A 22,352-nucleotide genomic window follows, 5' to 3' on the forward strand; every position below is an offset into this window, starting at 1 on the left:
CTCAACAAACCGCTTTTCAGCTTCAAGTTTATCCATCCTTTTCCAGAGACGGTTAACTAGTGCTTCTTGTTCTTGTTCCAAAGTATTTTCAAGGTCAATCTTCTCTCGTCTCAACTAGATAAAGGAAAAAAAGTTTTACTGTGAATGATAGGCAGATTAAATTTTCTTAATTAGGGGGACCAGCAGTTAGCGCAATGGCTATGTCGCTGGACTCCCACGTAGTTGACCACGGTTCGCGTCCCGGACCCGGTGGCTTAAAACTCACACCGGGAAGATTGCGGCGTGACCATCCCCCCTGGGGGGTGATTTCTCACTTTCTGTCTCTATGTCTCTGTCTGGCGAGCGCACGCACCCTATAGCAAAGACCTCTCAAAGAAAAAAAAAAAAAAGCTGTCTTAATTAGATTTTTCGATTGAACCATTAGGACTCTCCCCATTGGAAAAACTGTGAAGACATGGCTAATTTCTGGCACAGATGTTAACTACTTCTAGCTCTTAAACTTTGAGAAAACCAAGACAATTTCATTCTTAAATGTTAATGCTTAATTAACATTGTTGTCTGTTACATAAATTGCATTTTTTGCCTCAGCATTTATTTAGGGCACAAGGAAAGTCTTCCTTAAAGGCGGTTTGGAAGAGTCATATTTATTAGTCATACCAGGACTCTTCTGGGTTTGTCCCTTAGTCCCACATATTGCTCAGGGTTAAACCAGAAAAGCAGTATTATCATTTATACAAGTAACTCTTAAAAACCTGAAAATAACTCTACTCTCTGGTTAGTGGATATTCATAAACATGTGACCGCCCACCTCACGCTGCTTCTCCACAACCAATTCACCTTCTCCGTCACCCAGACAACATATCATTTTTGACTGCACACCTATGAAGATCTCCACAAATTTCACACTTTCTTAGTGGGACACAGGGACAAATGTCTCACAGATCGAAAATCCCTTGCACACAATTAAGGTGGGGCCAAGAGCATGTTTGTTGAAGAAGCTGAAGCATCAAACATCAGAAAACATCATCTGAAGAGTGGTTTTATTTTTTACATCCAAATGAAGTTTCTTCCTTTGAAACAGCTCTCATGGTCACTTAGTCTTCACTCTCTAAAAATGGTTAATGTGATGACCCCTAGAAAGGCCCTTAAGGAGCCTGCAGAGCACAAAAAGCTTCTTCATATTCACACAAGAAGCAGAGGACAGCCCTAGGAAGCCAGAAGCTACTCATTCTATATCTCGACCAGCATGGACATGATACAATCAGTTATCATGGAAGCTTAGTAATCAAGACCTACGAGGAAATGATACAAGGATAATGAAATAACCATTAACAGCTGTAGAAATGGTGGTGGTTTGAATAAAATATTTCCTAAAACGTTAGGTTTATTTGCAGGGCAGCAGCCAATACATTAGAAGCAATTCTTATCATCAAAGCAGTAAGGTGAGGTGACTGTAATCAGAGACCTTGAAATAAATACCTGGTTTCAAATCATACCAATCACTAGTTAAAAGATGTTTGGAAATGACTAGATTCAATTTCAACGTTTTAAAAATAATACGTGGCTCATTGGGCTACTGTATTAAAAGTGCTCACTTCTGCTTATCATTGACAACTGACCAGCACTTAGAAAGTGTTCGATAACTTGTGGCTATGACAATCACCATCTCTGGTGTCTGTTTTACTTTGGTTCCAGTCCTCTAGAAGGTAAGCTCCATGAGGTTTAAATCCCTGTCTGTTTCATACACTGATGTGTCCTCAGCACGTCATTAGAACATCTGGTGGACCAGCAGGTCATATAGTGGTTAATGTGCTGGGCTCCCACATGGCCAACCACAGTTCAAGTCTCAGACGTGGTGGGTTGAAAATCACACCAGGTGTATGTGAGTGTGTGCCCAAAATCCCAAGGGAAGAATGGAGGAGAAGGCATTGAGGTGTGGCCACTCTCCCTGGTGGATGATTTCTCAATTTCCCTCTCCCTGTGTCTGACAAGCGCCCATACCTTATAACAAAACCCTAAAAAAAAATTTAAAAGAGCATGTCAGACAAGTTACAGGCCAATAGTAAATACTGGGGAAGTTCATTTGACAAATGAATGAAATCACACAGTATACACAAAATAAAGCTTCAACATATGCATAGTGGAGTATGATCTAGAAGGGCAAAAGGGGGAATAGGGCAAAGTCAGAATTAATCAGAAACATTTGTTGCCATGAAGTTGGGAGTGGGCTAATGTACAAAACTGCTCCTCAGAATGTTAAGTAGTTCCGGAACCCCAGAATACACAATGCTAATCAACAACTTTGACAGGCAAAATCAAGATGTGGCTGTCTTTATCCATGGGTCACTTACTAGGCATGTGGCTCTGAGCTGGTCACTCACTGGCCATGAGCCTCAATATCCTCATCCGTGAAATGAAGAGACTGGCCTGGACCACCTCTGAGCTCCCTTTCCAGAGTACCCATTCTATTCTTGTCTGCCCAATGTCAAAATGGCCGCTGTCTTGAGTCTATGCTAGCTCAGCCACAGAATTTTAGCCCTAGAATCAGTAAGAATCCACCATTTCACTTTTAAGCTGAAGAAAGCAGTAGCCTGGGGGATGACATGGCCCAGGCAAAGTGATTACACCAAGATGGGATCAGATATTGGCCACCATTGTGATTAAAAATGGCTGAGTCCCAGCCAACCAGTAAGTGTAGAGGGTCTTGAGAGAAAGTAGGATTTGGGATCAATGATGCTGTGTTTTGTAAGCTATCTCTTTTGTCAACAACACTTGGGAATAGCAGAGCAGAGAGTAGCTAAAGACATGGAAATAAAGGAGTCTATGAGACAGTATTTGGACACAGATGAGAACAGGGAAAACGTTGTTTGAATACACACATCGGATCTCAGCTTCTTCGTACCTGTTGGTTTTAACAGCTATCAATCTACTGCCCACCTCAGTGGACCAGGGTTCCTTGGGTGTAAAACTTGGGTTTGCTGCTCCAGTTTGTCCTACAAATGTATTTCCATGAAGCACAGCATGCCCCTCATCTTAAAGTCTTGAGTATTTTTCTGTGTAGGCTGGCAGTGCTATCGGAATCCATGCATCTTTACCCTTACCAAGTGCAGGGTCTCTTGTTTTTTTTTGTTTTTCACCTCAGCCATGGTGGCACATCCCAAGACACTGTCTCACATGAGCTGAGGCCACATGGGAGGCCCTATTTCAGTTCCTGGTGCAAAATGAACAGTTTAGGTGCAATAGACCAAGGCTGTAGTCCTAGGAAGCCCTGGGAGACCGGGGCTGGAGGATCTCAACATGGTGAGACCTTGTCAAAAACTAATCTCTCTCTCTTGTAAATAAACAAACAAACAAAAATCTTACCTTTTCAACATTGCTGAGGATCTCTCTCATTAAAGAGTAGGGAAATTAGAAGAATTCATATTTATCCATTTGATATTTCAAATGGATTTATCGGAGCTGTCTCATTACCACTTCCTGCCCTTCTACTTCCACATCCAATATATTTAAAAGCCAAAGTGTACACATCATTCTGCCAGTTCAGACAGCCGACTTTCAGTGCATGCATTGTGCTGGTCCCCACACTCTGTGTATTTTAAGTTTCAAGTGTCCTAAGTCTGGAATACTTGCTTGAGATGGAAACCAACTAAGTGACACAGTGTTTTCAATAAGCTGGTCTCTATCTGTAATCATCTCCCCGACTTCCTTCCAAGAACATCTGATCACTTTTATCAAGTGTTCATGCAACAGGCATCCCTTCCTCATTCATTGCCAAATCTAAGTCTTAGGTTAACCCGAGACCCTTCTGACTGGAATTATTCTGCAAGAACCTAGCATCAATGGATATAGCTGATTTTTTGTAGAATATTCTTTTGAAAGGCTGCTTTGTAATTAAGTCAGCTCAATGGCCTGCCAAATTCTCAGTCCTCTTCAGTGGCTCTATTTCTCGTTGCAGGTTAATTAACGTCAGACCAAGAGTTCTCATTAAGTTCCAAAACTAAATTTAGGATTTCTTCAATGGATAAATTCAGTGTAAAAAAATTCAGCTAGCTCATCTGAATTCAGAGGCTATCTTACCTGTGCTTTTCATAGGCAGATACTGACCTACCACCAAAGAAGCACAGAAAGTAGAAAGTAGCCCACGATGGTCCCCGGTGCTACCTCATTTCCTTGTCACAGTAACACTTTCCCATTTAAAGACCATGAGGCTGGGGAAGGTGGGGGGAAAGGAACGCTTGGCAGAAAACCCTGATGAAAACTTTAGAAGTACTGTGCTCAGGGCTGGCTGGTGACACAGAGGTTAAGGTGCTGCGTTCCACACGACCAACTGTGGTTCAAGTCCCAGACCTGGTGGCTCTAAAATCATGCCTGGTGTGTGTGCATGCCCCAAGAGGAGAATGAAGAAGGAACTGTGGTGCAGCCATCTCCCCTGGGGAGTGGTTTCTCATTTTCTCTCTCTCTCTGGCAAGCGATGCAGCATAAAACTTGAAAAAAAAAAAAAAAAAGGAAAAAAAGTATTGTGCTCAATTACAGGATTTTGAAAGGTGTTAATGAACATTTTCAATCTACTTTGAAAGGTTTTAAACACCATTTTGTAATTGTTACTATGAAAAATTATATTTTGGACCCCAAATGTGACAAAAAGCAAGCCCATTACAACAAAGTCATTTACTAATCTACACATAACAAAGAGAAGGAAAAGCCCAGGAAATAAAGGCATATAAACATAAGACAAACACAAAGTTTGTTACAACATACAGTAAAAAGCACTTAAAATAATGACAACATAAGGAGTATTCATGTTTCAAGAAAGAAATATCACTAACTCTTAAACCAAACTTACAGCTGGCCATTTGGGTTTTGTCTTGTTTTGATGAGAATGAAGCAAATCCAAGAAAACCAGTGGTTGCCGGGCATTAACACAACAATCCTCCAGACCCTTCCAGGCTAGGTGGTGTCTAACCATCAGCATCTCAGCCCTATCACTTTTTAATATGATACCACAAATGTTCGAGTGTTCTAGGTGCTGACCTAGATTGTCAAAAATCATCAAAACCGAAAAGTGTAATATGTGAAAAATGATGATATCAAAGTCAGAAAAACAGGCAGAGTTTTGTTTTTACTATAAGCCCATAGACCAAAAAAAAAAAAAAAAAAAACCTTACCTCATTGAATCCTACTGTCCCACACACTGGAGTTAATCCAAGTTTTGTATATACCTTGGGAAGAAATGACTAATAGGATTCACAAGGGGGCTATTAAAACAGATCATGTGTAACTGGCGTGAAAATAGCCGAGAACAATGCACTAAGGTCCCTGCTCCATGGCAAAGCTTCACAAACTAAAGCAGCAGAGATAAGTGAAGTAAAACTTAAACACTGCCTGTATTGGCATCTGCTTGTGGTCATCAGTGGAATTTTACTCAGCCCTGGCAATTCACTTCATCCGAGGGAAGACAGACATCTGACCTTGCCTTCTGGAAAATAGTCTTTTAAAAAAATCAAGTAGTGGATTTGTGTTACAGATGAGGGAAGACAGGTGTGCACAGACCGCGGAGCCCCCTGAGGTGCCTGTTTGATTAATCAAGCTGAGACTGCTTTTAGCATTAAGAACAAGTTCTAGGTCATCACTAAGGCTCCCGCAATGCTGAGCACAGAAAAGGGCTGATGGCAGAGGGACAGAGCGTGGTCACTGTGCAGGCCAGGAGGTCGAAATTACACTTGAAATGTATCTGCATATAGCAGGAGACACTGATAGGGCTGGCCCCACAGCCTGGTTACCGAGGGAGCCTTATCACTCCTGGCCCATTACAGTTCCAATCTCAGTCCCAGAGGCAAAAACCACACCGGGTCTTACGTGTTCACATGTTCAAAATCCTGACAAGATGGAGAACCCTAGAAGAGACTGTACTGTGACCACACCCCCTGGGGGGTGCTTTTTCTTTCCCACCTCCTCTTTGTCTCCTGCACAAACCCTCTGGTAAAGGGGAGGGAGAGGGGGGGAAGAAAGGAGGAGAAAAAAAAGTAGAACTATGGGTTAAGATAAATCTGGTTGTCCCTTGGGTGAAAGTAAAATTGTTGATAATTTATATTCCTAAGTTTTCCTGATCAATTTTTAAATGAACATTAATTTTAATCATAGAAAGAAAACATAAGGATATCTAATCTCTATTTTCTTTTATTTTTAGGTTTTTGCCATACGGAGCATGTGCTTGGCAGAGAGAGGAAAAGTGGGAAATCTCTCCTTTGGGGAAGGAAGGGGGACAGTGGTTATGCCACGATCCCTTCTCCTCCATTCTTCTCTCAAGAGTTTGGGTATGCACACTCACATACCCGGCATGATTTTCAAGCCACCAGGTCTGGGACTTGAATTGCGGTCAGCCACATGGGAATCCACTACACCACCTGCTGGCCCTAAAAGACATCTAATCCTAAGAAACTGACAGTTTCCTGAAATAATTTAAGTGATTGTACACCTATAAATAGTAATCTATCAATAAGATAAGAATTTATGTATATAAAATAATAAGCCTATCAACTATCAGAAGGATAAATGATAATGAAGCCTTAGCTATCTGGAAGACCAAAAATTTTCTGGACCCCAGATTTAACTTTCTCCACTACAGTTTACATATTTTTTCTTCTTAAATGCTGTGTTCCTATAAAAATTAGATTTGTTCTTTGAAACTGATAACTTTAGGACATATTAGCACCCTACTATTGATATGGGAAAATGACAGTATTTCATAGTTAACTAGCTCAGTAAATTCTGCTTTGTTCAGTGATGTTGAGAAGTGAATAACACTTTTTGAAATATATATTTTACTCAGGGTTTTAATGGTTTCTAGACTGAAGTTTTATCAGTTTTATCACTGAAGTTTATGACAGCAACACAGTATTTTACATATTTGTATACTGGGTTCATAATTCTACCATTGACATAAGACAAATTTCAAAGCACTAGGCAGGTTTTTTTTTTGTTGTTGTTACATCAAGAATTCAGGGTCCAGGAGCAGTTGGTTTGGTGGTTAAGGCACAGGACTTCCACAGGGCCAATTATTGTTTAAGTCCTGGGGCTGGCAGCTTGCTTTCTCATCATCATCTCTCTCTGGTGAGCACATATGCCCTATAGCAAATTAAAATAATAATAATTAATAAGGTTAAATAATTCTTGTTTAAAAAATAATTCAGTGGAGGGACCAGCAGATGGTGTAGTGGTTAAAGTGCTGGATCCCACATGGATGACTCTACAATTTTAGTCCTTCTGTACCTGGTGGCTCGGACATACTGGGAGCATGTGCGTGTATGCCCAAAGTCCCCAGAGGAGAATGGAAGAGAAAAATCATGGTGTGACCAACCCCCCCCCAGGGGGGGTTATTTCTCACTTTCCCTCTCTCTGAAGGGCATATGTGCCCTATAGCGCAGAGGGGAAAAAAAAAAGGCAAAGAAATAATTCAGTGAAATACTTGGGAAAGAAATCACACCTGCAGCTGATGTAAATACAAAGTCACACCACTGGCTACCAACAATCCATTATCTAAAACAAGCTTCTTTAAGAAAGTAATACTAGAGAAACATCTCTTGATGTGCTTTATCCAAAATAGAAGTCTCAAGTCTCAATACTGAAATCATGTCCTTCTCATCAATACCACATTCATCCCACTTCCGTAGGCTCAAAGCCAGAGACAGGCTCACAGTAAGATCATGGAGATGTTGAATCCATTCAGCCATTCACTCACTGGCCATGCGCATTCGGCTAAGGAGAATGCCTTTTCTAAGGCGACAGCCAATTTTCTGTCCTGGTCGTAAACAAATAGATTTGTACATTGAGAAATTGCAAGCAACTCTCAAGTCTCAATATAACATCTTTGAATTTTATTGCACTTCCTGCAACACATCAATACCTTCAACTTAATAGGCAAGGATCATAATGAGAAGCCTTTGCTTTAACACAAAAAATACATTAGGTTGTTTTCCCCTCCCATCTGATGACATTATTTGTCCAAACTCATGCACATCCAAAGGTTATCTGATATTTCAAAATAAAGTCTGACATAGTGAGTTTCTGTACTTAATTGAAATAAAATCTGGAAAAGGAATTCTGGGCAAAAGGAATTTTTTCTACAAAGATTTATCTGTGTTCCCTGACAGAGCTAAGGAACAGCTCAGTCTACTTTCACAGGTCTGAAGTTGGAGCCTCTCAGCTGGCTCCAAAATACCTCCCAAACTCCTGACTTGCCAAACAAATCAGATCAGTTCAACAGAGCGCCTCCTGAAGCTTCTTTTGGGTATGAGGGATTGAGCCTTGAGGTCTGCCTACCCCTGAGATGCACAATCCCACTTATTTTTCAGCTATGATTTAAGGGTTCTTTCCCACTTTCCCTGAATCAGCAGTAGGTAGGACACTTAAACCTAAGCTTCTCCGGCCACTGAAACAACCTCAAGGATTTGCTATAATCAAATTCCCATAAAACGGACTAGGTTTTGTCTGCCTGGGCTCCAACACAGCTTATCTAAAAGTGTAGACATAGCTTATGGTATTTTATTGAAAAAGAAAAAAAAAAAAAGGAGCAGAGAAGCACATTTTACAGCTGCTATTGTTAAAGAAGGAGAAAAAAAGGGAAGGGGGTAAGAGAAAAAATAAAAAAATAGGGACCAGCAATTGGAGTAATGGCTATGTCACTGGACTCCCACATAGTCGACCGCGGTTTGAATCCCAGATCCAGTGGCTTAAACTCATGCCAGGCACGTGTGTATGTGCACCCAAGATCCCAAGAGGAGAATAGAGGAGAACGGATGTGGCGTGGCCATCCCTCCTGGGGGGGGGGGGGTAATTTCTCACTGTCACTATCAGCCAAGATCGCAAGAGGAGAATAGAGGAGAACGGAATTTGGCGGGGCCTTCCTCCTGGGGGGGGGGGGTGATCTTCGCTTTCTGTCTCTGTCTTTCTGGTGAGCACATGTGCCCTATAGCAAAAACCTCTCAAAAAGAAAAAAAATCATCAGTTCTTAGGGGATTCCCATCTAGGTAACTTTTTTCATTTTTGTACTTCATAGTTATTCTCTTAATTTTCTTGAATGAAAAGTGGATTACTTTTACTGTGCAAATATCTAATTTTTAAAAACTCAAGGTTAATTTGAGATTAGTACAGATACTCAATTTAGGATGGGATTACCTTCCAACAAACCTATCATAAATCAAAATCTTACGTTGAATATTTATTTAAATCTTAATAAACCCATCATAAAGTTGAAAATTTTTTAATTGAACCACTGGAATCAGGGACGTCTGTGTTTGAAATCAAACTTTAAGGTATAAATGAGGGTCATGAAACATCATTTCCTTGATGCAAATAAATCCTCAAGGAACAAGGTCATTCTCTGTGCTTTCAAAGTGGCCCAAAGAAATCACCAGGAGCTCTATCCAGCTCTACTGTAAGAGGCTCCAACCACTGCCAGAATCTACAAGGGAAGCATTACTATCAGTGGAATTTTATACGAGAATTGGTATAGCCACATATTGAAGAAGTATCTTGGTTCCACAATAAAATACAAAAACAAAAACCAAACCTGCAAACCTGAACATGTGCCACTAGCCTCCATTCACTGCTGTGTAAGTCATACGCACACAGACTATTTGTGTAACCTGCTGGAGTTAGTCACTGTAGCTTTTAAAATACGTAGGATTAGAATTGTATGGGGCTTGGCTGTGGATGTCAGTTTGGCTTGAATTTTGAATGAATTACATTCTAAACAAGGAGAGCAGAAAGACCATCTTCTATCCTTGACACCATTTTGAACTGTTTTTAATACCTTAAGAGTCATTGTTTTAAGAGCTGGCAACCTAAAACTTTCTTTTCTTCCTGATAGAACTTCAAGTATACTAAATATTTCCTGATTTCATTTTTAAAATTGAACAAAAAGTAAATCTTGTCCTGAGGATTCAAATTCATCATCCTATAGACAGTAAAGGACAATGGGATAAGTAAGCAGCCCCACTGGAGTGCCCCATAAGTCACTTGATGGTCTCCAGCAGGTAAAGGTAACTAGTACGCACTGAGACCTGCATAAGCCCTAATTTAGCCATGTGGCCACCTTCCGTCAGACACTTACTGTGTAGACAAGCTTATGCCTTTAAAAATATCATACAGCAGCTGCCACAACCCCTTCTGTCTCCAGGTCCCATATCCAACAGGAAGGATTCGGCTTCACACCTTCTTCAGAAACTGTCTCTGTTCTCAGCAGCTCTTCTCTATGTAAGACCTGCAACCACTTTTTACTATTTTCTCTCCCATTTCTGTCTTCTCTCACATCTGTTGCCCTGCAACATGGCTGGACTTACACTATTCAGGCAGTGAAGGTTTTTTCTCATGCAGCAACCTCACTGTAGTGTCAAGTCTTCTCTGCTAGGGAGGGGACTGCTCTTCACCACCACCACCACCACAGTACTCTGCACAGTGCATCCCTCACCACTGGCCACAGATCCATTAGTCTCCTGGACCAGGCTCTTCAAAGCCAGGGATGTTCCATTGTCTTTCTTAAAGAGCATGTGACACAGAGCAGGTATATCATAAAGGTGTACTAAATGAATGCAAGATGCATGCCTTATAATTGCATCAAATGCGGCAGAGGCAAAAAAAGAATGTTGGAGGGGTTGGTCACGAGTGACATATAAGCATAAATAGATTTGTAAACTAAAAAGACACACAACCAGTTCAAAGAAAATGATGAGACATTTGTGACTCAAATACTATGTAGGATCATCTTCCTGGAAAATAAAAACTAAATGACAATTTTCATTATTAATGACAGTAGTTTCAATTTTTGGAGAGCTTTGTAGATATGATTCATCAGGATACAGTGGTAAGGTCAGCGTTGTCCTTGTCCTCCTTTACCTTATATAGAACTTACAAAGAAGAAACAAATAGCATATGGAGTGCTACTAAAGGACTGAATATTAGGGAAACATTCATAGCACAGACACCTAGCTGACTGGAGGAGGTATGTCACCAAGTCTTGAATGCAGATAGGCAAGGGGAGGGAGAAAGTTGCTCCAGACAGAAGAAGCAGGTCCATAGAGATCTGGAGCAAAGTCTTTTGCAAGGCAGAGCATGTTTTTCAAACTGCAGGTCACGGACCATTTCTAGATTATGAGATTAGTCTTCTGTGGCTTATATTTTTCTTTTTTTTTTTTTAAGAATTATTTATTCAATTTTTTATTTATTCACTCATTTATTTTAATTTGATCAGAGAGAGAGACAGAGAGAGAGAGGGAAAGTGAAAAAGCAAGAGACCAGGTCCAGGATTTGAACCATGGTCAGCCATGTGGGAGTGTCCAGCACCTTAGCCACCATGCCACCTGCTGGTTCCATTTGTGGCTTATATTTTTCTAAAAACGAAATAGAATTGAATAGAGAATCAATGCCAAGTATGTAAGTATCATTCTGTGGAATTTTTTCAGTCACAAATACAACTATACCATCACAGTATACTTGTTTTTCATGCTGTGCAGTCCAAATTTGAATGCTCCTGTGTGGAAGGATGCAAGGGCTTCAACATCTATGGAGTGTGAGGAAAGGCAAAATGGAAGATCAATCCATCCTCCTCCAAAATCTACAAATTAAGATAGTATGCCTATTTTACCAGAAAGGTCAAACACCTTATCATGGATGGGAGTTCTGAACCCACGGAAGGTTCCCTAAGGAACATGGGCGAAAATGTTGACTTTATAAGTGGATGCTAACGAAATGAAATTACCATACCAGTTCTAAACCCAACCTTTAATAAGGGTGTCAGTGCTTGCAAAGAAGTGGGGAACATCAGAGGATATACCCTATACTGGGCCAAATCCAAAGGAAAAAAACAAGGCATCTGGTACACAGCAGGCAGTCCTGCCCATTATGTGTTGGCTGAATCACATGGCAAGCCCTCCATGAATTTATTCCACCATGCATGTTTCTACTGTACTACCCAATAATGGTTAAGCATCCAGTCTGCACCTTGTATGGCCACTGTTTTTGTTTTGTTTTGTTTTCCCCCAAAACAGCACTTCCTGAGTCAAGTGTACAGATGACTCGGTGTGAGCTGAACTTCTTAAGAAAGTCACTAACATGTCCATTCCAATGCTAGACAAGTAAGCAGAGTCTTCCCCTTTTGGCAGAAAACATTATTTCAGATCAAGAGTTTTTGACAAAAAGACAACATTCTAAGTTCCAAATGTTCTCACCAGCACCCAAGAAAATGTGAATACCAAATAAGAGACTTACAATGACCACGTGTTTGGACAAAAATCTTCCATGCCCTATAAGGCAAGGGACGCCGGTGTTCGTTAAAAACACCCTTATTAGCACTGTAGGCATACTAACTAGACTAATCCAGTTTATTAGACTAATACAGTGTGTTCGAAGACCTCACAATCATACTTTATTCTCAGCATGCTTTGGCATACCTGCTTATAAATTATCTTTTGGTGTTAAGCAACTTAAGACACTAAGTAAATGTCAAAAAGGCTGACCAAAAGAAATGATTCAGAACTAATATAGGCTGTCTGAACAGGAAAGCAGCAGAGTTCCTTTAAGTATATATTAAAAATAATGCTGGGACCAGCAGACGGAGTAATGGTTACATTACTGGACTCTCACGTAGTTGACTGTGGTTCAAGTCCCAGATCTGGGGTCTTAAACGCATGCCAGATGTGTGTGTGTGTGTGTGCGTGCGTGCATGTGTGCCCAAGATCCTGAGAGGAGAATGGAGGAGAAAGGATTGCAGCATGGCCATGCCCCCGGGGGTGATTTCTCACTTTGTCTCTCTGTCTCTCTATGTCTTTACAGCAAGCACACGTGCCCTAAGCAAAAACCTCTTTTAAAAATTTTTTTAAAAAGTAATACTAGTGTCATCTTTAATTCTGAAATGACTAGGTCTTTTCTGGGTCTAAGAAAAGAACACTGGCCAAGAACCAGGGGAACCAAGTCTGCTGCTCATTAACTGTGTGACTCGAGAAAGCCTTGTGATCTCTCTCTGGGTTTCCACTTATGAGAAAGGAGCACGAGTAAGTCGGGTCACTTACAGCCAACCTGGTCTATCACAGAGTAACGAGTATTACAAACCTCCTCCCCTGCAGCAAGTTCTGGGAGAAGAAATAGAAATAAAATGTTGTCCCAAATTCTGGGAGCAGAGCTGGTCCCCAGCATCTAGATTCCCCACTGTCTCCTGTCCTCACTAGGGTCTAGGGACAAAGGTAGCCTTTCTTACACTGTTGCCTTCTAGCTCTTAAGAAATACTAGGAATTCAGATAAAACAAAACACCAATAGAACCACTTTTAGCCCAGAGACCTCAGTGATCAAGCTGTCAACATTCCCTTTTTGAAGGGTAAGAGGATCCCAGATTCTAGGTCTAAGAGAAGAATAGACATTATCTGACTGATGAAGTATGTCTGCTAAAGTCTGACTTTCAGTAAAAAAAAAAATCCTTGTAACGAGGGCCTTCTGGCAAGTGAGTTAACTAGGGATTGCTTTGGAAGGAGCCCAGTGCAAAGTTTCGAGCCCAGTTAAATTCTGCTTTACAAAGGCAGGAAGGTGCCAGGGCCTGCTTAAAAGCCATCACAATCAGGGCTGGTCCATTAACTAGTAGTTATGAGAACCAATTCCCACATGGAAAATTGCCATCAGATCCAGGCCCCAGTGAACTGAAAAACACACTGAGCATGTGAATTGTGTACCCAAGGTCCTGATCGGATGAAGAAATGGAGAAGAAAAGATTGTGGTATGGCTATGCCCCATTGGGGGGTGCCTTTCCCCTCCGATAACGTAAAAAACAAAACCAAAAACCAAAATCAAAAACCATTACAACACAAGCTATGCCTTCAAAACACACACAGAAGGCCAACTTAAAGCACTGGTACAAGGCCTTCCATTATCCATTCTGCAGGTTCAACAAATAAGGTTCAAAATATTTACTTTAAAAAATCAGTGACTGGGACCAGCAGATGGTATGGTGGTTAAGGTGCTGGACACTCCCACGTGGCTGACCGAGGTCTGAGTCCCGGACCTGGTGGCTTGTTTTCTCACTTTCCCTCTTTCTCTCTCTCTCTCTCTCTCTCTCTCTTTCTCTCTTTCTCTCTCTCTCTGTGTGTGTGTGTGTGTGTGTGTGTTTATCTGTCAAATTAAAAATAAGCTAATGAAAAATAAAATTAAAAAAAAAATAAAAATCAATTACTATAAAATATCAAAAGGAGTTTCCATGTGATCCAGCGATTTCACTCTTAGGCTATTCCCATGAAAAATAAAACCATACGTCCACACAAATAATGGTACAAAAACATTCACAGCAGCATTATTCATACTAACCAAAGGTGGAATCAACCTATATATCTGTCAGATGATGAATGAATGAATAAGATATCATACATCCGTATAATGGACAATTATTTGACCAGGAAAAAAAAAATACACATATGCTACAATATGGCTAAAAACATGATGCTAAATGAGACCTTTTTTCCCCCAAGAGAGATTTTTGCTATAGAATGCATGCTCATGCCAGAGAGACAGAAAGAGAGAACTCAGGGGGGCATGGCCATGCTATAATCCCTTCTCCTCTAGGGATTTTGGGCATGCACAATCGCCCAGTGTGAGTTTTAAGCCGACAGGTCCAGGACTCGAACTCCAGTTGGCCATGTGGGAATCCAGTGATGTAACCATTATGCCATCTGCTAGTCCCACGTTATGCTAAATGAAAGGAGCTAGTCACAAAAGACTGTATTATATGGTTCTATTTACATGAAACATCTAGAATAGGGAAATAGAAAGTAGAGTCTTGATTGCTTAAGGGATTAAGAGGAACCGGGTTTTTTTCTGAGGTCTTGGAAACAATCTAAAACTGACTGTAGCAATGGCTGCACAGCTCTGAGTATATTGAAAACCACTGAATATTTTAAACGGATGAGTTGTATAGTAGGTAAATTAGATCTCGACAGAGCTGTTTAAATAAAGTAAACTGGCTAAAGTACGGAGCCAAGGAAATAGGTTCCTATCTGGTATTTTTTTTGAGATAGCACACAGGCCCTGAACACGACCCTGCACTGCCTTCTAAGAGGACCGTTCTCCAGTCATAGGGCCAAGTCTACCCTGAAACGGTTCTAACGAAGCAGTAAGCCATGTGTGGGGGCAAGAAACACAAAAAATAACGGCCTTCAAATAGTTTATAATTAAAACATGTTTACTGTCAGAAGAGCCAACACATATACTATCTATAAATCACTGTAACACGTAGGTGTATGGCACTGCTCTAATAACAGCACTATTGATTATGTTATAATAACGACTATAGTCTACAGGTAGTGTATACGACAGCACGTAGTTTACCACAGCATATAATACTGACGATAATCCCAAGAGAACGCCTAAGAGCTGGTAAGATCACACTCATGAAAACTTGGGAGAGATCTCTATTGAAGAGAAAAAAACAATTATCCCTACACTGACAAAAATTACTAGCAGTTAGTTAACCAAAATACAGAATAACTACAGAATAACACACCCCCCCAATTTAATCATCCTGAACCAAATCAAAGCAAAATACATGTGTGGTAGTGGACTTAAGTGGATATTAAATTTCTCCACATTTTTTTTTTTTTGAGATTTTCGCTATAGGGCGCGTGCGCTCGCCAGACAGACAGAGAGAGACATAGAGACAGAAAGCGAGAAATCACCCCCCAGGGGGGATGGTCACGCAGCAATCCCTTCTCCTCCATTCTCCTCTTGGGATCTTGGGCACGCACGCACACGCGCCCGGTGTGAGTTCTAAGCCACCAGGTCTGGGACACGAACCGCGGTTGACTACGTGGGAGTCCAGCAACATAGCCATTACGCTAACTGCTGGTTCCCAAATTTCTCCATTCTCAATAAAATCTGAGCTTGTTATCTTTGATCTGAGGTCTATTATGTACCATGGTACTTTGCAATGCACACATGCAATTGTGGAAATTGTTTTACAGCGGAGGCCTGAAAGAAGCTTAACAGTTCACGAGGTCATTACCATGGTAGAGAAAACGGATGTTTTAAAGGGGTTCCATTACTGAAGTCTGCAAAAGGCTCTAAGTCAGTGAGGCAGTCAGCACCTCTCTCCCAGGGAGCTTAAGATCAGACTGACCTTCTCTCTCTGACACTAGACCACTATCTCCACCTTGTGGCCATAGCTAAAGCCTCCGTGCTACAGCCCCAGTCTCAAGTTTCAGTAGGAAGGAGCCTGTGCAACAGATACAAAGAGAAGCTGCATCAAATCCCGACAATCAACACTCTGAAGGCAGAGGCCAAGCAAAGTTTTCATAATACCAGCTACTGTAAGAATTTCCCTTGGTTACCTGGTTAACTGTTGAGTAACCAATACTTGGTGTGTTAGAGACATGGAATGAGAATCTTCAACACTGGAACAGTATTGGAGCTACTGCCCATCCCGGGAATTAACCAAGTAACCTCTGGAACAAAAAGTTTTAAAAGCTGGGGACAGGGATGAAAGAAGTCTTCTAAATACTAGATACTGCATCTAAATTTGGGAAATAATTCATATAAATAGTTGATCTTTGACAAGTAACCTTTTATTTTCCCTTAATGTAGAAGAAATGAAGAAATTTTTTAGGATCCCTGTTCAGTCTTGGAAAACTCAGGAACATTTCCCTTTTGATATAGGTAGTGAACAGAATACATTTTTTTAAATTAAAATAAGTTTAAAATAAACCCCAACTTCTCCTCAACCCTCACATTCCCATTACTGTTTTTATTCTTAGGTGAAAAAAGGCTGAAACTACAGCAGTCCTGAGACTGACCGATGAAGTAGTCAGCATGGACTAACGGGCACAGTGAACACCCTAAATTTGAGATAAACCAAGCAACTTCGGCAATCAGGATCTAAAATATAAAAATTAAAAGATCCTAATCAATCTATTCATGTTATATGGAAACCCAGGTAGTAGGACACTGGTCAGCCTCTTAAAAAATACTTACATGAAGAAAATAAAATGTGAAGACCCTAGAGTGGGAAGAGGTGTTAGGGAGCACCGGCCGGGGATAAAATCGACCAAGCCCAATGGAGTGGCAATGGTGGCCCCCAGTTGTGTGTGATTAAGGAGTATAGGGACCAGTCTAGACTCCCAAGACAACCAATACGAACATCACCAGTGTCTGCCAAGAGCAAAAAAGGGCCTGTGCAACACGACTTTCCACCTTTTGTACCTCCTTAAGTTTGCCATTCCTGATTTTAGTCTGTTTTGTTTACAGATGGAGGTGGGCCCTGAGAAGTGAATGCAGGATGAGTTACCAAGTTTACCGTTCCATACCTGCAGCAACAGGTCTCACTAGGAGAGGACAGGGTTCAAATAAGGTCACTAATAATTCAAAGGAAAAAGCTAATTATTTCCTTGAAAGATAAACATTAATTTTAAAGCAACACTATCTCAGGAACTTTCACAGAAACTATCCTGTGGTCATACAAAACGAAACCTGACTTTTCCTGCTATAATTTAGACCATCACAACATATCTCCTGAAGTTTTATTAATTGTAGTTAAAAAGAGAAGTACGTGAGAGAGTGAGCCTGTGTGAACCTGTCAGCGCTTACTTCCAAAATGGATTCTTTGCTGTGGGAAGAAGAAAGCTCAGAAGTATTTTTCACTTATATCCCTTTGGGCATCATTTTTTTTGCTAGCAGGCACATGTAATTGCCAAAGAGACAGAAGGAGGGGTAAAGTGAGAAAGCATCCTTAATGGGGGGATGGAAGTGACCCTGCTTGAATTCCTTCCTCTCCATTTCTCCTTTAAGGACTTTAGGTGTACATGCACATGCACCTGGTGTGTTTCTCAAGCCACAAGGTCCAAGACACAAACTGTGTAGCTGACCATGTGGGATCCAGCTTCCTTAACCACTATGCCACCAGCTGACCCCCTTGGAACATCTAAAGTTTGAAACACACACACACACACACACACACACACACACATACAAGTAGACAATAGGAGAAAACTATGGATGTTTACCTGTTCTAATGTAAGTTGCTTGGAAATGGTATCATTCTCCAGCTTTTTAATTTTCTTCATTAGTTTGTTGACCTGAAATTCCTGCTCCTGTTCAAGGTGTTGTTCTAGTTCAGCCTTCTCATGCTGCAGCTGGAAAATGAAAACCACACAGATGTGAAAATCAAGAAACTCAAAAGCCATGGAAACGTTGGCTCCAAAAGTTGATTTTACTGAGCAGGAGGCATCACCACAGACATTACATTACTCATTGATGCTCATACATTGAGTGAACCTCTTCCTAGCTGGTTCCACTAATGTATAACCAAAAACCACAGGGCAAATACATATGAGTATCAAACCATAATTAAACAGAGACTTCAATTCTGAACGACATAAGTGGCTGTCACTGGAGGCATTAAGAGATTCCTGGACCAAGGCGATACACCTGGAAAGTGAGGGAGATTGAACCCAAACCCCTCTCCAAACTCCAACACGTTCTCTTACCATACTGATGGGCAAACCTCAGAGAGGAAGCCCTCAGACTCTGCCACCTACCAGTGCCTAATGCACCACTGACATTTGGAGAGTCAACATGATTAAACATAGGGGGAGAAAAAAGTGAGCACGTCACTGAGGCAATCCTGTGTCTGTAAACCCTTCAAGGATGCAATGGACAACTGAGCCAACTCAGCCAGGTCCACGCTACCTCAACATGGCCACACTTATCTTCATCTTTTTCTCTGCTCTGAAAGCACAGTTGAATGAAAGAAGTTTTAAATGTGACATGGTTTTCTAACGCAGGAAATGTTGACTAAACAGATGTTGTTTTTGATGTGTGACTCCAAAATAAGCTGGTCAACCTTGCAGGGACCCAGAAAAAAAGCAGATGTGATGAGGTGCTTACAATGACAAATCTATTTTTAGTTAGCTCTTTAAAACTCAGGTTCTGCAAGACCAAGCAGTAATTAAAAGAACTAGAAAGAACAAGCAGAGAACAACAACTCCTCTTAGCATTTCAGACACAAGAGACCCCAATAGAACAAATATCACTCTCAGGAAAAGGTAAAGAAAATAAAAGAGCAAGAGTATACATCTTCATCTAACATCTTTTTCTTTGAGAGAGAGAGATTTTTGCTGTAGCGTGTGTGTGCTTGCTATGGCCACACTGTAATTCCTTCTTCCCTTAGGATTGTGCATGCATACGTACCTGGCATGAGTTTGTTTGTTTGTTTGTTTTGTTTTTAAGAATTTTTTTTTCCTTTTTTGGGAGGGTTTTTTTTTCGCTATAGGGCAAGTGCATTCACCAGACACACAGAGAGAGACATAGAGACAGAAAGCGAGAAATCACCCCCAAGGGGGGATGGTCATGCCGCAATCCCTTCTCCTCCATTCTCCTCTCGGGCTCTTGGGCACGCACGCACACGCACCTGGCATGAGTTTTAAGCCACTGGGTCCGGAACGCGAACCGCGGTCGACTACATGGGAGTCCAGCGACATAGCCATTACGCTAACTGCTGGTTCCCAAGAATTTTTTTTTATCTGACTTTATTTGTTTATTTTAATTTGACCAGAGAGGGTCGGTGAAAGTGAAAGTGAGAGTGAGAGTGAGAGAGAGAGAGAGAGAGAGAGAGAGAAAAAGTGAAAAAGCAAGTCACCAGGTCCAGGACTCAAACTGTGGTTGGCCACATGGGAGTCCAGGGTCCTTAACCACCATGCCACTTGCCAGCCCCCACAGCGTGAGTTTTAAGCTGCCAGGTCCAAAACTCCAAACACAATCAACTACATGGGAGTCCAGTGACATAACCATTACACCATCTGCTGGTCCTCATCTAACATTTTTTTTTTAAGAGAAATTTTTGTGATAGGGTGCACGCCCTTGCTAGAAAGACAGAGAGAGACAGAAAGCTAGAAACCACCCCCTGGGGGAGGATGGCCATGCCACAATCCCCTCTCCATTCTCTTCTTGGGATCTTGGGCACACATGCACATGCACCCAGTGTGAATTTTAAGTCTCCAGGTCTGGAACTTGAACTGTGGGGGACTATGTTGGGAGTCCAGCAATGTAACCATTACACCATCTGCTGGACTTGCCATCTAACATGTTTAAAGCATTATTAATTTTATTATCATTACTATTTTAATCTTTTTTTTTTCTAATTATTTGCTATAGGGCACTCACAGACAGATGAGTTTGTGGGCTGGCAGTGAGAAAGCAAGCTGCCACATCCAGGTCACCATGTGGGAGTCCAGTCCCCCAACCAACCAGTACACCACCTGCTGGGCCCCCATCTAACTTTTTTTTTAAGTTTATTTATTTACTTCTTCCATGAGCGAGTGAGAGAGAGAGAGAAAGACAGGACCTCCAACAGGGTCCTGATGCTGTGGTCCACCCCCAGCTTCAGCCAGACCCAGACCGCAGGTGCACACATGCCTGGTGTACTCAGAAGGTCTCTGGATCCAAGTCCTGAACTTCCCCACATGGGTCAACTTAGCAGAGCATCATTTTATGACAATGCCACAGTCTGGTCCCCACCTGACACTTCTACTCACTAAGCATTTCTTGTTTGTCTTCTGCCTGCAGGTACTACGCTAGGGGTAGGTGAAATCCATTGTTAAGATAGTATCCTTGCCATAAAATATACTAAGCTTGGGAACCGGCAGTTAGCATAATGGCTATGTTGCTGGATTCCCATGTAGTCGACTGTGGTTCGCGCCCTGGACCCAGTGGCTTAAATCTCATGCCAGGTGCGTGTACGTGCGTGCCCAAGATCCCGAGAGGAGAATGGAGGAGAGGGGATTGTGGCTTGACCATCCCCCCTGGGGGGTGATTTCTCGCTTTCTGTCTCTATGTCTCTCTCTGACTGTCTGGCAAGCGCACGCGCCCTATAGCGAAAACCTCTCCACACACACACACACACACACACACACACACACACACACACACAAAAATACTAAGCTTAAATGTTACCTACTAATTCTAGAGAAATAATGAACTTGAATGGAAAAACTTTAAACCATTTACATGAAGGTTTTTATATAGGAGCTGTGTTCTCCTAAAAATATGCCTTTAATTGCTGCCAATTTTTTGAGAGAATACCCCTTCCTTTTATTTTTGTTTTAGCATTATGCTTCCCTGAGGTAAATTAAAACAATAAAGGACGCAATCTAACATCGAAAAACGTCTTGCCACCAACCAGAGCATGTCACAGAATGTTAACCTGGGAAAAAAGCATAGCTCTCATTGGCTTACTAGAAAATATCCCTATTTAGACAGAAGGTCTAACACTGTCCATATCGGAATAGGTATTTCCTTTCAGACTGCAGATTGCCCTAGGAATAAAGGCTGCAACAGCTCTCCATTCTGGAAGGATTTTTCATATGAAGAGCTAATCCCTAAGGACAATCTGATGGTGAAGCAGTTGCTACCCAAACCCAAGTAAGATCTCTGGGTTACGCTAACCTACTAATTGGAAAATATCATGCCATCCTGAGATGTAACTCGTTGCTAAAGATTCGCCTTTTTCATCATTCCCAAAAGAGAGCTGAGACAAACAGTGTGGTAGTCTGCCTCGTGTGGCCACTTCTCAGGTGACAGGTGATTAAGAAGCAGGGCAAGGAGTCCTAAACCAAACACTAGAAACAGAAAAGATGGCTCTTCCTGTAACAAAGACACCATCAATAAAAAGAGAATCACGAAAATACAGAAATGTCCACAAGTCCCCCAAAACCATGAGATGAACAAGGGGGAGGAGGCAGAAGCAGGTTCAAGGACCAGGAACTAAGAACCACAGAGTCTGCCTCATACGATTTGCCTCAGAAAAATCCAGACATTGTCCATTTAAAATAGACACAATGTAAATGCAAGCAAGCTGCCCCAACAGGGCTTGAACCGAGACCCTGAATCCACGTGCCCATTAAAAAGCTGCAGCTCAGGACACCACGAACAGAAAGACCCTATAGGGCAGCCTGGTGCAGACTGAACTAAGACCAGCTACCAGAATAAACTCCAATTTCATCTCTGAGGCCCATCTTCAACGTGGGCGAAAATCCAAAGGCACAAGTTTAAGTTGTAGGTCTTACTGTACTGTTCCAAGAGCAACTTTAAATCCTCCAATGAGGTCAGAGATCCTGAACGAGAACAAAAACAATTGGGCTTGCCTTGTGGGCTAATGATTAAAGGGGCTAGATCCCATATGGCCGACTACAGTTCGAATCCAGCTTTGGCAGCTTGAAAAAACACATGCCAGGTATGTGTAAGTGTCTGCCTCAAATCCTGACAGGCCGGAGAAATGGAGATAGGACTGCAGTGGGCCCATTCCCCATCAGGGGAGTGCTTTCTCTCTCCC

At 41.6% G+C, this 22,352-nt stretch overlaps 1 protein-coding gene across 1 annotated transcript in view; it reads right to left on the reverse strand.

The window, feature by feature from the left end:
• Nucleotides 1-22,352, reverse strand: part of CCDC6 (coiled-coil domain containing 6) — a gene marked incomplete at its 5' end in the record, with an annotated part of 134,956 nt that overhangs the window by 21,322 nt on the left and 91,282 nt on the right. Inside the window, 2 exon segments of the mRNA XM_006147082.3 lie at nucleotides 11-114; nucleotides 18,028-18,156. Coding sequence (XP_006147144.2) covers nucleotides 11-114; nucleotides 18,028-18,156 — 233 coding nt within the window.

The sequence above is a fragment of the Tupaia chinensis genome, unplaced genomic scaffold (genome assembly GCF_000334495.1).
Source record: "Tupaia chinensis unplaced genomic scaffold, TupChi_1.0 Scaffold000199_1, whole genome shotgun sequence".
NCBI lineage: Eukaryota > Metazoa > Chordata > Mammalia > Scandentia > Tupaiidae > Tupaia > Tupaia belangeri.